The 16025-nt window shown below is 35.6% G+C and overlaps 1 protein-coding gene across 14 annotated transcripts in view; it reads right to left on the bottom strand.

Moving 5' to 3' along the window:
* Positions 1–16025, bottom strand: part of TCF12 (transcription factor 12) — a 390676-nt gene that overhangs the window by 39724 nt on the left and 334927 nt on the right. For all 14 annotated transcript variants that reach the window (XM_047739172.1, XM_047739171.1, XM_047739175.1 and 11 more), the window contains 4 exons: positions 9530–9635; positions 8360–8499; positions 7947–8091; positions 7557–7621 (listed from right to left, as the gene is read on the bottom strand). In XM_047739172.1, the coding sequence (XP_047595128.1) occupies positions 7557–7621; positions 7947–8091; positions 8360–8499; positions 9530–9635 (456 nt within the window). The remainder of the gene's footprint in view (positions 1–7556; positions 7622–7946; positions 8092–8359; positions 8500–9529; positions 9636–16025) is intronic.

Genomic DNA, 16025 nt, shown 5'->3' with positions numbered 1-16025 from the left:
AGAAATACCCTTGTTCTGTATAAGCTTAGAGCTCTAATGAATTTAAAGAGGCCCAAATTATGGCAAACAAGGGGGTCTCAGCATTGGTTTTAAAGACAGCATAATATGCTGAAAAAGCCAGATACTGGGACAGGCTCATGAAAAACAAAATTCAACAAGTCATAATCATTAAACATAACAGCTTTTATTTTTTAAAAAGAAGAAAGCACTAAGTGAATTGCAAGCAGCCAGAAAGCCTATTTTCCTTTGACTGCAAATGGATATACCTACCTCAAAGAAAATACACTAATCTGTATAATGTTACTAAATTCTAATTGTAAATGCCTTTAATCACGAACTCTCTCCAAACAGATCTAGAAGTTGTATATTCAAGTTAAAAAGCCATTTTGGGAAGGCAAAAGTATCGAGACTTCAAAAAATGTCATGGAAGGACTTAGTAACAGGGAAGGTAGTATTATTAAGATCAATACTGTTGGTCTTACAGTTGTTACCTTGGAAAAAAATCAGGATGCACATGTGAAAATTAGCCAAAGGTCACATTTTTAGGAATAACTGATGCTAACTTTTTTTTTTTTTAAAGATTTTATTTATTTATTTGACAGAGACAGAGTGAGAGAGGGAACATAAGCAGGGGGAGTGGGAGAAGAAGAAGATGGCTCCCACTGTGCAGGGAGCCTGATGTGGGACTCAGTCCCAGGACTCTGAGATCATGACCTGAGCTGAAGGCAGACACTTTAACCGACTGAGCCACCCAGGCACCCCCTGATGCTAACTCTGATGAAACATGTTTTAACTGTAATACTGGTAATAGAGGGAAGAGTTGATACATGGAGAGTGGGTGGATGAGCAGTGAGAAAAGTTTCAGTTTCACGCAAAACTTTAGCATCAAGTAGACCAACTTGCTGTAAAGATCAACAGCATGAAAGGCCTGGAGAAACAGTGCTGCTTCTGTCATACCCTCCTGGTTTTGTTGTGTTTCTTCATAGTGTTTACACTGATCCTTAACTGTAGAAACTTGTTCACTTGTTTTATTATCTGCCTCTTACCTTTTCTCCCAATAGAATGTATGCTCCAGAAGAGCTAGGACTTTGTCTTATTCAGACAAAATCTGAATTATACAAGATTTGCAGTATTCAGATTCTACAACAGTGATGGTAAATATATACTTGTTGAAAGAATGATTATTATCCTTGTGAGAAGTTAGTGTTTGAGTATTTCTTTTAAATCACTGGATATAATACTTAGGCTCCATTTCTCTTTCATCTTTCTGGTTTCTTAATGTAGGTTTCCTTCAGAGCGCTTCTTTTCTATCTACCTGTGTTTTATCCCTTAGTAATATCATTTCTGAAAGTATCAACTATGACAGCTCTATGAATGACTACTAAGTTGACATTTCTATGTGCATACTGGTTGCTGGACCTCTCCAACTGGACATATGGTTTCACCTCAAGCTCATTATGCGAAGCCAAACTTTGCATCACTGCCGCAAGCTTCCTGTCCTTCCCATCTCTACTCCTCTGTTTCCTCTACTTCAGCACCAGCATTCTCATGGTTACCAAATCCACTCTCTCTCCCCTGCCCCTACTCCCCTCCCTCTAGCCTTCCCACCACAGACTCTAATACCTGCAATTCTCTGTGTTTCTGGAATAGGAACACATCTTTCTCACTGCTCTGACACTACTTTAAACCTTTAGTAGAACTTATGAATGGATCATTTAAGCCTTTATATTTCTAGTTATTCCCTGCTCCTTTTACCCCATATATAATTGCCTGAGCTACTGTCCCCAACCAGTTCTCAACAGTCAAATCCCACGAAGTACTTCCTGTTGCCTACTAAATAGAAGAGAATGACATTTGATGTCTTCCATAATCTGGACACAAAATATCTTTCTACCTTATAACCTAATTATAAACATTATGTACCCTATAATCCAAACAAAAGATGTATTTTTTTTCCATTTTCTGAACATAGCTTGTTCTTTCAAAATTCCTATTTTTTAAAAAATTTCTTCCAGATGGAATTTTTTTTTTTTATTTATTTGATAGAGAGAGAGAGATCACAAGGAGGCAGAGAGAGGGGGGAAGCAGGCTCCCTGCTGAGCAGAGAGCCTAATGTGGGGCTCAATCCCAGGACCCTGGGATCATGACCTGAGCAGAAGGCAGAGGCTTAACCCACTGAGCCACCCAGGTGCCCCTCCCTGATGGAATTCTATACCACATGATACAACAGCTCAAATGTCACCTCCCCATTTACATGCATCTTCACTTCCTTTATACTCTTAGAATAATTATACTTTTCTTGGGTCTTTTACTTCACAGTATGTTCTACACGATCATTTTTTATATACCTGTCCTATCTTTTCTCATTGACTGTAAGCTCTTTGAAGGCAGAGACCTTATAATGTTCTACATTGAATCCATCATTGCCTATCACTGTCTTATACAAGTAGGTGTTGAACAGTTTACTTAAAAAAAAAACCTGGAGTAACTAAACTATACTTGAAATCTGCTACAGGTACTTTTTGATAAAAGGCAAGACTCAGTAAATGTGTATTTCTTAGTATTTACGCAATGGGGTTCAGTAACAGAAATACCAAAGGAGGTTAAGAGATCCCATAAAGGTGAATTCACTTACAAATCAGTTTTATGGTATAAGCTTTGAGAACAATGGTATGGTGAGGTTCCATGAATATTTTTGAGAATTAGTGTTCATGTATTAAGCTGTCCATACCACACTCGTAGGCAGGCATGAGTATAGACTATCAAGATAATCGAATGAGGGCTTTAAAAAAATCACTGTAAAAACATATATCAAATATAAAATGTATCAAGTATAAAAATATATAATTTTGGTGTTTTTTCAAAAACAGCTTCTCCGTTTGTGTATTAAAAGGCATTTTCCTCCATTCACCCATCACACTGTCTAGTTCTCTTTTGCCCTAAATTAAAGTGATAACAGACAGAATTGTTATTAATATATTTCCTGAACTGACAGAGAGCCTGACAAATTACAGGACTTTTTTTTTGCCCCTCCTATTTTCATAGAAAGAATGGGTATTGGGGCGCCTGGGTGGCTCAATCATTAAAATGGCTGCCTTCAGCTCAGGTCATGATTCTGGGGTCCTGGGATCGAGCCCCGCATGGGGCTGCCTGTTCAGCAGGAAGCTTGCTGTTCCCTCTCCCACTCCCCCTGCTTCTGTTCCCTCTCTCACTGTGTTTCTGTCAAGTAAATAAATAAAATCTTCAGGGGCGCCTGGGTGGCTCAGTGGGTTAAAGCCTCTGCCTTCAGCTCAGGTCATGATCCCGGGGTCCTGGGGGGTCCTGGGATTGAGCCTGGGCTCTCTGCTCAGCAGGGAGCCTGCTTCTTCCTCTCTCTCTGCCTGCCTCTCTGACTACTTGTAATCTCTGCCTGTCAAATAAATAAATAAAATCTTTAATAAATAAATAAATAAATAAATAAATAAATAAAATCTTCAAAAAAAAAAAAAAAAAAGAATGGGTATGTGGGGGATGTCTGGGTGGCTAAGTCAGTTAAGCATCATCTTCCTTCAGTTCAGGTCATGATCAAGTCCCGAATCAGGTTCCTTGCTCAGTGGAGGCCTACTTCTCCCTCTGCCTGCTGCTACACCCCAACCCCCACTTGTGACACTCTTTCTGACAAATAAAATCTTTAAAAGAAGAATGGGCATGTGGGAAGAGGAGGAGAAAAACAACATTAAAAAAAAACAGGGTAATACAGCTTTTTAGATCACAGATCATTTCATTAAACTTCACCTCTGTATGTTTACTCTATCACTAAACCACATACAAATTAAACTTATTCTACAGAAACTGTTGTTACTTTAAGAAATCCTAAAATGAGACTTTATTTGATGAAGAGCATTCTAAAACAGGATTTCATTACTTCTTGTACTTTCTGACCTTAAGGAACGCCTACACTGACGTTTCAAAGAAAAAAAAAAGAAAAAAGAAAAAAGTCAGTCACTTAAAAAATGGGGATGAGAGTGATTTAGAATGTAAAGCATAAACACAAAGTAAGAACTCATTCTGCATGCAGTCCATGGTCCTCATACTGTTAAATGACCAATGATGAATAACTCCCAATACCTTCTGCCAGGCTTAAACGGTAATATGCCTCATTTTACTGCAACAAATGAGGCTCCTCCTCCTATCAGTCATGGTCCATTCCAATCAGCAGGGTGCCAATAAGCCAGAAGCTAATGAAAAGGGCCTCAGACAAAAAAGAAACAATGAAGGGCTCCCAAGCCCAACCTTGGAACTGTGAGCCCAATTTTTTAAACACTACAGTGCACATTTCAGTTAATCTTTATTATGCTAATGTTATTGAGTCTAAGGAACAAAGAAACTTATTTCATGAATTACTTTTAAACGTCAACTTCCCTGAATTTTCTTTTCTTTTGTTAGAGACTACTGACCATTTAACTATCCAGATTAAAACACACACACACACACACACACACACACACACACACACACACACACACTCTCTCTCTCTCTCTCTCCTTTGCTCGGAGGTAGAAATCAAAACATAAATTATCACAAAGAAGTCTGATATAATCAACAAAGTTAAACAGTCCTCTTGTTTGATCTCCTCTAAATTAAAGACCAAGTGTTTTGATATGGTATTAGGCATTGAAATAAACCAGATGTTTCTTCCTCTATATAACTCTCCATGGGCACAATCTTAAAGGGTTATTGTCTGGCAAATGTTCAGGGAAACACATTAGAAATGGCACGAATACCCAGATTTTCCTTTCCTTCTATCTACCCTAGTTTATTATCTAAACTAATGCATAATCCACAGGGCTTTGGGAACTTTGTGTAAATACTTTCATGTACAATTCTCTTTCTTGCTATCCTGAGATTAAGACCACAATTATCCCGGCTTAAACCTAAAATAAAGGAACCTTTGCAAATGCATTATCTGGCCTTACATGTTTAATCACAGTATTCTGTGTGCTCTTTAATACCTAAACTAAAGAACAAAGGTTGTACCCTGTGATGTTTCACACATGAAAGACCTTCTAAGACATGTATCAGACGACTGGGGAGCTAGAAATTATTTCTAATGACAATAGCATAGTGTTTTCTCCATCTAAAACTAGATGCTATATTAAAAATGTCATATTCTAAAGAACTTAAAATTTCAAAATACCCCTGCTCACCATTTCTAAAGATCTGTAATACCTAACATAAAATTGTGATATGCATGTTAGACTCTCAAATGTAATCCTCAGAAAATTCCTTCTCCTCATCTCTTCTAATCCTTCCTACTCCCCATGTAATGTTTTTGTTTTTCAGTACATTCTGTGAGCACTAAAGTGAATGTGAGTCTGTAATGCAAGTTAGAGAAAGAATGTGTTTTGGGGAAGTGTTTGCGGGAGGGGGTAGCAGATGGGTTGAAGGAAGGGATTTCAAGTGTGTACACTACGGCATGCAGTGATGGAGCAGATGGAATGCATCACCGTCAGCTATGACAGAAATGATTTATGGAATGACCTGGCTGCTCCTGCCTAGTAACAACATAGGATGACAGAGCTGAGTTTCCATGACAACCAAAGCCCACCCACTAACTAGATTAAACATTCTTTCCTGGCTTCCACTCATGGAGAATTTGGATTTTTTTTCCCCCTAATGCCAACTGGTTTCACTAGTATGCTGGTCATAAATGGGAAAACAGTCAACTACAAGAAAGGGTAACTGAAAGGGAGCTTGAAGGACAACCACCAAGAACATCACAAATTCTTGCCTGCCTACCTGCCAAGGTTCCTTTATAGAAGTTTCCTTGCATAAAATCAACAGAAGACCTTTGAGAAAAAAGCTCCCAAAATGCAGTCTGTACTTTTTCAACATTCTTTGTCCTCCTGCATGTGAAATATCTGCTACTGGATTCTTTCAGAATCAACAGAAAATATGGCAAGCCAATCAAATTCCTGGGAGGCGCTCAGATTTAATATTAGAGAATAATTTTATCTCTAAGCAGGTAGTTTTTATCAGGTGGGAATAAGTCCAGAAAAAGTAGGACCACTTCCTTTAATCCTCATCAACATCCTGTGAAACCGCAGTCACTGTAGCAATTCTCTTTCTGGAGAAACAGTAGTGAAGACAGTTGGATCCAGGTTCTTACCTAATATACATGGGCTTTACCCTTCCCAGCTTGGTGATCCCTAGGACAAACTACTTAATCTTTCTGAGCTGAAGTTACTTAACCTTTGAAACTCTAGTTCCTCATCTGTAATGTGAGGATAATAATGCCAACCTTACAGGGTTTTCTTGAGATTAAATAAAACAAAGCACATAAATGCTTAGTATAATACCCAGTACCTACTAAGCATTCAAATTATAGCTGATATTTTTGTGGGCTTTGTTCTTATCTTTGCTATTTTTGTCATATGATGCAAGACTGTATTCAACAAACATTTACTGAGCTCTATTTTTTTGTGGGGTGTTCCACTATGTGGTAGATGAGTTTGCCTTCGCTTTATTTCTCAAGAAACTTGTACTGGGATGCAGAAGAAGGTTTATTTACAGAAACTTTACACAAAGAGGTTTATCTCCTTAAATGTTCAATGGGTGCTTCCTCTATAAGTGGTCTGCATTCCTCAGGAACAGCCCTAAATGTGTCTGATAGAGTTAACTGCACTTCATAGAAAATGTAAGACAACTCTGTGGGAATTCTGAGGCATACCGCTCAAAGGGAAAAGAAGAAAAGAAAAAGCCTAAGGAGAAAATTCAGAAAGTACAAAGCAGAAGTGCCTCTTTTAAACAATTAGATTTGGAGTCTTTTTGAATTACTGGTAAATGCTCTCCCAAAAGAATTCTGAAAGAAGGGATTTCATTTTTAATGTTTTAAGGATCAGCTACTAAAACAATCACTGCTTTGTCATTAATGTCCTGAGGTGATATAAATTAGCTGCTTAAGAAAATACTATGGGATTCCTTCACATCAGTTTTACTCATGTTAGCATGAGTTCTTTAATAAATCTGGCTTTTTTGGGGAAGACTCTCCTATTTCTTGAATGAATCAGTTGCAGATGATTATTTTTTCTTTTAAAAAATAGGTAAAATACTTTCTGCCTAAGAAAAATTTCTTATGAATGCACTTTCTTCTGTGGACCAGAAGAATAACTGAATTGTCTTTCTTGGTTCCATCTGACTTACGTTAAGTGGGCAACTAAGTATGTATTTAAAACTAATAAATAAATATAACAATTAATCTCAGTAATTTCTGCTTTAGATCTAAAAACTCCCAAATTTCTCTTCTTTCTATCTACGTCTATTCCATCAAATCAAAGACATTTTTAAACAGAAATTAGAAGGACAGATCTTGTGAGAATGGGGTGGGAAGGTGTTCTCCTGAGTTATTTTAAGGGCAGCAAGAATTAATACACACTGAGAACAGTTCTAAGGGAGATATGAAGTTGGCTGTTTTGTAACTACACCCTCTAACTATGACACGTACTGTCCACAAAATAGTACCACTGCGTTTAGCAGTGTAAAGCTCATTCCGCAGAATAGGTAAAATCAATACTCACAGATGCCAAAGCCTTTCCAAGTGCATCACCTGTCTGTGAGCTTCCAGCAGCCGTCCCTCTGGTTCCTGAATATTTCAGGTAGAAAACAAATAAAGAATTTTAGCAGGCAGGGATGCCTTTTTTTTTTTTTTTTAAGCATTCTGCCATGATTTCAAGGGTGTTCTCTACCATTATCTCACCCATTGCAGCAAATATTGTGTATGTGTTATACTTAATAAGTTAAAGATGGGTTCGGTACCAGTTTCTACATTAATGAAAATTAAAAAGTTTTTCTTCCTTTCTTTCATTTGAAAACCCAATACTAAAATATATATTGAAAGATGGGGGGGGTTCACTGAAAATCCCCAAAGTAGGTTTTTAGGGAGTTCTGCCAACCACCAAAAGGCTCACCTAGAATGCTATCTGATCCATTGATGGGAGGAGTGTGTGAGGCAGCAACATAAGGCGAACTGCTAGTACTGCCACGATGGAAGCTAGACATCGGTGGGAGACTTGTGTTTATGTCTGTTGGTGAAACTGAGTGCGGAGGATAGCTCTAGAAAAATGGGGAAAGAGACATGATCTATTCAATACATTTTCTAAATAATATAAACATATAACTGGACAACTACTACAACAAGTCAAAAAGAACATTTGTCCTATTATTGTCATTTACTTTTAAAAAGGCATGCTAAATGCAGTGAGCCTAGAAGTATTTCAAATGTCACTAGTTTTGGTAGAATCAAATCTTACACTTGTAATCCAAAGAGAATCTCAAGTGAGGACAGGGTGTTGCTGCACCCTAGTCGTGTGTTATAGCCTACCAAGCGGTCATGTGAATGAAGGCTGCCGTAACTACTGGATTGAGACATGTGGGAAGTGGAGGTCCCCAGAATTCCACCAAAACCAGGTTGGCTCATCCCATTTGATGAACTCCAAAGGTCAGAAGAATTGTGGGTCCCATCTAAGATGAAAAGAGAAAAAAAAATTTCCTTAGCTAAAATTTATTTTGATGACGCTGTAAGACCTCAAAAGGATATCCTCCAGATACCTTTCCCCTCCCCTTTCCAACCCAGTCTTCCATCTAGTTTTCTTCCCTCAATTACTATTTAAAAAAGAGGGAACAAAGCTTTATAGTTAGAGGGGGAAAAAACTAATCTAAACTGTAGTAAGCATGTTGTTATAAAAATCCTTGGAAGATTTAAATTCGTATCAAAGAAGATAATAAAAATCTCAAATTTGAGGATGGGTTGGATTTAATTTTGGTTAAATGGTATAATCATAAATATACAAAAAATTCTTTGTAACAAGCAATGTACATTGTATCAAACATTCTGAAACTGGAATAAAGAAGTTTCTCTAAGAGCAAACATACGTAATAATTGATAATGACTATATTATAGACAGCCTTCAAATGAAATGTGTTAGCAATGACTTCACTCACCAGTGTAAAGACAAGGAAGCGTTTATGTAGTGATTTACTGCTCCCATAGTATATGCTTCCCATAGTCCAAAACCGCAAGAGACCAAATAAAAATGATTTGCTAGAATGAATTAAAGGAAATGCAATACTTTTTTCTCTTAACAAGTCTTATTCTGTTCTTTGATATTCACTCTTTATATTGATCATTGTAGGGGTGATAAGAGTCTGTAATTTAAATAAGAAACTAGAATCGTTAATATCTTTCATTCGTTTAAATTCTAAAATGAGAAAGAGCAGCTCTACTTATTTTTCTTAACTGAAGTCCTTTATAAGTTTGACCAATACTAGATGGGACACTCCAATGGTTTGCTGGATAGTCCAACTACAGTGCTATCAGCAAAAACATCTTTAGAAATTTTAAACCTAAATTTTAATTTACTTAAGCCAAAAATACCTAGATAAGTAACAACTGAACTCCTGTGTAGGTATTCCCTTTCCTCACAATCTTAAATATTAGCTAATACACAACAGATAACTGCTATAGGATTGACAACTATTTGGCAGTACTTACCTTGCATAAAGAAAGTGCTAGCAAACATACTGGTTGGTGGCTTGGGAGATGGATAACTAGGAGATTCACGGTTGAAATCATCTGAATTTGGGGATGGTGCATATACCTTAAATTAAACAGGAAATTTAATTAAAATGTAAATGACAATCATATTTATCACTTATGAAAAATGAGTGTTATATTTCATAAAGTTTCATAAAGGACCTAAAAAGACCTAACTAATATCAATAAAGGGCTGCCACAAATCCAAAGAAACTAAATCCATTATATATAATAACCTAACTTGATTACAATCTACATATTTGTTTTTAGCTGATTACTAGAGAAAAATACTACTCCAAATATCTCCATAATGCATTTTTGTGTGATAATTACACCAAGTGGTTGAATAAAGTCATAAAGGTTGACTTTGCTTACAAAACAAAAATCTATATAGGCTCATGATTCAAAATGTGGTGGTGGAAACAAGTGTCTTTTGAATACAGGATGAAATAAATTTTGGGTTCATAAAATTCATTCTTTTCACTGTTTCAAGTTTTATCAAAATCAAAATGAGTTAGATTAAAGGTTACTATACTTTGTTATTATTAAAGAATAACCACAAAAGGCACACAAGTTTTCAGAAACTTGCTTAACTTAGTAGATTAGCAAAATTAAAACAAAATTCTGGTGAGGGATTTTAATTTCAAGTAAACTTTTAAGTCTGGCATAGCTTTAAGAAAAATCTTATTTAGGGGTGCCTGGGTGGCTCAGTCAGTTAAAGGCCTGACTCCCGGTTTCACTCAGGTCATGATCTCAGGATCATGGGACTGAGCCCACCAGTTCTGCACTCAGTGCAAAGTTTGCTTGAGATTCTCTCTCTCCTTGCTCTCTCTCTATCCCTACTCATGTGAATGCGAGCTCTCTCTCTCTAAAATAAATAAAATCTTAAAAAAAAAAAAAGAAAACTCAATTTGTCAGAGGAGTATTAATTTCCTTTGGTAACCCTTGCTTCAGATAAGCAAACTATGAACATTTTGAATTGGCAAATGGCCATGATTGCCACTTCCCTACAAAACTAAATGGGCACCTAAATAACCTTAATAATCAAAGCATGATAAGGCCATTCTCATGATGATTACTAAAATCAAGAAGGAAAACAAATAAACAACAAGGTAATGCACACTCTCTAAAAGCAAAAGTAAACCAAGAGCCAGAAGAATGGAGAGGTGTCCTACTGTGAACAGTGTAGGAAACCTGTTTCTTTTGTTTAGTTAGATAAGGGTACATCTATTAAATGTCACTCTAAAATATACATCCTAAGTATTCACTTAAGTGGAAGAAAGTAGCTACCTTGTTAAAATTATGGGAGCATGCGTAAAAAATCATAAGCACAGAAAATTTCTGGAATTATACATAAGAAACTTAGTGCACAGTTGCACCTCTGGACTTCGAATTGGGAAGGAAGACATTTACTTTATGTCCTTTCACGTAGTCTGGTATTTTTCTCCTAAGCATGTCTATGCACTAATAAAAAAGTTGAGGAAGCGTACCCTGGAGATTAAAATGTGAGCCAAAATTTTATTTTACATAAACTATTTTTTATATTCATTTATTCTTCCTCTGAGGCATTAACTAACTATGGAGACTCTTGACAAATTACCCAAGCCTCCAAGACTTGATCAATTTCCTCATTGGAAAGATGGTGCTAACAGTACTTGCATCAGGGGGTTGATGGGAAAATCGGATGAGATAACACATATACCATGTTCAGCACAGTAAGCACCAAGTATTAGCAAACAGTATCTCGATCATTTCTGTCATTCTTGCAGGAGCTGTTATTCTACAAAATATTGCCCTTGTTCAGTTCTTGAATGGTGTTTCTTACAGTTTTTTGTCCGCATAATCCTACTTATAAATACAACTTGTGCTAAATAAAAGATTAAAAAGTCTATTTTTACGCTTCTTGCTAGTCAGCTTCATACTAGCACAGGTGTTTCTTTTCAGTGGACCGGCATTTAGGTTAGTTTCCTCTAACATCCCACATACCTGTGGTACCTGAGAAGTTTGAGACATGATGGATTCCCAAGAACTACTCAGAAAGACCCCAGATAAAGGAATATGGCAGATAAAATATGTTTTCTTCCCCATTACACATATTAAATGTATTTTTCTAGTTTAGCGCTATTACATAAGATAATGTCAGAACGAAATAAATGGGTATATACAGATGTGTTTGGAATGTATTATACAGACTGATGGGCAGGAAAAGTTTTCAGGAAAGGAATTTTGCACTTTTTTCTTTTAATCAAGTTTCAGTATCTAAACTTAGCCACAGCCAGATGTCCTTTGTCTCCTTTATACAAAGATTTTTCCAAACTAGGCTGAAACTACAATGAAGAATAGTAAGTAGAGAAAGAAGAAAGTAAATCCAAAGACCCAGTAAGAAAATACATATGAGATAAAATTTAGAAGAGAACATTAGAACATATGCTTTTTGTCACAAATGCTTCTTTACTGAATACACCATCACTGATCTCAAAGTATGAAATACAAAATTCTCTAATCCTATCTAGGTTATAGACTCAAACAGTATGTAAACCTCCAAACTTATGGAAAAAAATCTCCAGTTGAGATTGTCATCTCATTGTCATCTCCAGTTGAGATGTGAGTTGTGTCATCTCACATACAAAAAAAATCGACATAATTTGTCAATTTACATGCATAATTTGTCAGTTTATATTTGCTTATCCTTATTCCCATTCAATTCACTGTATTCCACATGATATACTTACACTTTAGAAAATTCGAAATGTTTGCAATTATAAAAGCAAATAAAGGATAAACCTGACTGTACTGATTTACAAATCAGAGTTAAATAAAGGAGAATATGCTGATCAGATAATGGTTAATGATTGCTGTCATGGAAAACAAGGAAACCAAGATAAACCACCAAAGCAGAAGAGACTGGCCTATTCCTATGTAAAAATTTTAAGCTGTATGGGAAAAAACAGGGCTCATTTTAGAGGTAAAGCTTTTTAATGTTAATCTTTATAAATAGACTCTGAAAAAGAATAAACAGACTCTTAAAAGATAGACCTTATAAATGAAAATGGTGAAAACTCTAAGCTATTAAAAGTTTATCATTTATTTACTAACATGCATTCAAAGTTTTTAATCATAATAAAAATGTTTTGAAAAACGTTATTCTCAAAGAGGCCCACCTAACAGCATTTCTAACACTGTCCAAATAACTTTACTTTTGGTATCTTAACCACAGCTTGCAAAAACATAGATGCAACGTTATGAAGCAGCAGTTGTGCCAGTCTCAATTTTTCAGATCAAAGAGTTCTTGCGGCAAAGCGCAACTGATGTGGTCTCAAAGACTTTATTAACTCCAGATGTAGGGAAATAGTCAGCCAATTCCACAAAAAGAGCAAGTCTCTTTTAGTTACAATCAGTACTGGCCACAAATTAAAACCAGACTGCTTATGTCATCTGATCACCTGCACACAGATGCCAGTTTTTTTCCTAGTTAATGATCTAATCATACGTTTACATCTTAAGTATGATTTTGTATCACAACAAACAATCTTAAAATTAAGAGAAAGGAATATATATGCTTTAAGATGATTAAAATCTACCAGGAATCAAACTATTTAAAAGAGAAATAGAGGGGCATCTTGCAGCTGGTATAGTGTGTGACTCTTGGTCTTGGGGTTGTGAGTTTGAGCCCCACCTTGGGTCTAGAGATTAACTTAAAAAAATAAAATCTTAGAAAAAGGTACAATTAAGTAATTTAAGATATTCCAATAGAATATGGTTGATATTTAGAAATTTTCTTTAGAATTCTAACTTCCATTTCAGAATGTCAGGCTCACAACTGTTACCATGGGACTGTCTTTCTTCTTTCCCAAGCACTTACACTTTATCCTCTAGGAATTGTGATGAGAGAAATTCTGAGTTTCTGGTGAACAGAACTATACCATTTATTCCAACTTGAGTGAATATAAGTGAAAATCTAAGATACCTCCCTGTTAAGTCTAGCTGAACAGAACAAATCCACATCAGTATCTTTAATGTCCTCATCTCATCCTACCCAAACTTACTTTTTAAGAGTGACAGAGCATTTCAGGGATGAATATTTATAATCACTCTTTACAGTGGTTACACAATTATCCTTGGGATGTTTTAGCTCATTCAACCAACTGGGAGTCAAGTTAATAAAAACATGCCTTTTTACTTGCTTGGATGATTCAGTTTAGTCATATGGATAACTCCAAATTCAGGGCAGATCATTCTCCGTTTAGCTCTAAGGCTGGAACTGTGCACTGTGTTCTTGATTTTAGTGCATCCTTCCTGTGATTAATACTGGAAACATCCCTGTCAGGCAGGGAGACATAACAATTTTCTGATGGTTTTTGAGAAAAGATGCAAAGAAGTAGTAGCTTTTGCTAAAAAGACAGGTTTTCCTTTTTCATTTTGTTTTTTTAAATCTTAAATCTTAAAGTCACATCCAGTGATGGGTTAAAAGACGATGTCACTCCCCATGCCTTTAAAAATAGATCCATAGCTTGTGTGGTGGCTGATATTTTTAAATGTCCCAAATGATGAGGAGATGAGTTGGGAATTTTCCTTAGTATGTGAGAATAGCTATAAATCTTAATTAAGATACCCTTCCACAAAAAATGAGAGGAATGCTTTAGATGAACACTATCCAATAGAGGTTTCTGTGATGATGAATATGTTCCACATCTGTTCTATACAACAGAGTGGCCACTGGTTACATGTGACTACTGAACACTTGAAATATGAATAGCACAGCTGAGGAACTGAGTTTTTAATTTTACTTTAATAAAATAGTCATATGTGACTAGTGGTTACTATATTGAACAACATAGGTTTAGATCGTTTTTCCTTACTCGGTTTAGAATCACATAAATTATTTTTAAAGAAATATTCTTGGACTCTCATAAGCTCCAAAGCCTATGAAAACCAAAATCAGCCTAAACTGTCAAACAATTTAGGAACATCGTCAACTGATTTGGAATAAAGGAAGATGGAGCTTATCCATTTTTCTGAACATGCTCTAACATAGTAATCTCTATAAAAATTTCATTATGTTTAGGCTTCTATTAGCTCTACTGTCAAGATGATTTGAATAGCAGTTTTCTTTAAATTCCAGTAAGTATCATTAAACACTTTAATACATGCTAACATGGACATCCAATATGCGAAAAGTCTAAAATAAAAAGACAAATCACCTTCAGTACAGTCTTTATCAACTTACCAAAATAACAGAACAAAACATTTGGCTAATTTACCCTACCATCATAATTTCAAAATAGAAGTATAATATTATATACAGGAACATCCACTTAATTTACCTTATTTTTTTTTTAAGATTTTATTTAGTTATTTGACAGACAGAGATCACAAGTAGGCAGAGAGGCAGGCAGAGAGAGAGAGGAAGGGAAGCAGGCACCCTGCTGAGCAGAGAGCCCAACGTGGGGCTCGATCCCGAGACCATGACCCGAGCCGAAGGCAGAGGCCCAACCCACTGAGCCACCCAGGTGCCCCAATTTACCTTATTTTTATATAACTATATTTTGTATTAAACAATACGAATTTTACAAGACATACTTGAGTATCTAAAAACCTGGAAAAAAAAGTCTAGATCACTGGGAAAAAAGAAAACCACAACCTAAGTCAAAGCCCATCTTTTTAAAAACTGTAATTAAACCTCCGGGCCAATAATTTTTAAGATATGCATGTTTAAAGATCAACACTTAAAAATTAAGAAAAACTAGGTAATTACTATAAGAATTTATTTTTTAGTTACTGCTGATTAACCTATTCAAGTTCCTCACACAATAATACAAACAACAGTTTCTATTTCTGAATTTTTGTAAAAAGAGGCTGTTTAAAAGAATAAATAAAAATTTGGCTTTAAGAATTATATTGATTCAGGCAGGGTGCTAGGTAGGTGTTAGAAGAAGTTCAAGAAATTTCCTAAAAACCATTCCCTATTGATTTTTCTGATCATTTTGGGTCCACTATTCTACTAATTTATTATTATACTACTAATTTATTCTACTATTTTTTCTACTAATTTACGTATAAGTACTGATCCAAAGTATAAATTCAAATACACAGCATCTTTAACCTAAATGGCAAAATTTTGAAGTTTCTAAATTTAGGTCTTCCCAATTTCCTTATTTCTTCTCTAATCAAAATTAAAAGAAATAGAACCCCAAAGGAAAACATTAACATTTTTAAACAAATCTATGAAACAGTCTAATTTAAGAATTTTCCAATATCTAAGAATATTTAGATAACATTTAATATTTCAATGTTTTTAGTATTTTATTATTACATAAAAATAGAACTTTTGCCACTTTGCCAGAAAGTCCAACCTACTACTGGAGTTTTTATGGTAATTCCAAGCCTAAGAGGGAAAATGTTTAGACAATTTCAGTAAGAATCAAAACCAAAGGCATCATGACACAGAATGTCT

The sequence above is a fragment of the Lutra lutra genome, chromosome 7, assembly GCF_902655055.1.
Source record: "Lutra lutra chromosome 7, mLutLut1.2, whole genome shotgun sequence".
Taxonomy (NCBI): Eukaryota; Metazoa; Chordata; class Mammalia; order Carnivora; family Mustelidae; genus Lutra; species Lutra lutra.
Note: the sequence above shows the minus strand (reverse complement) of the source record. Positions and strands in the feature narration are given on the sequence as shown.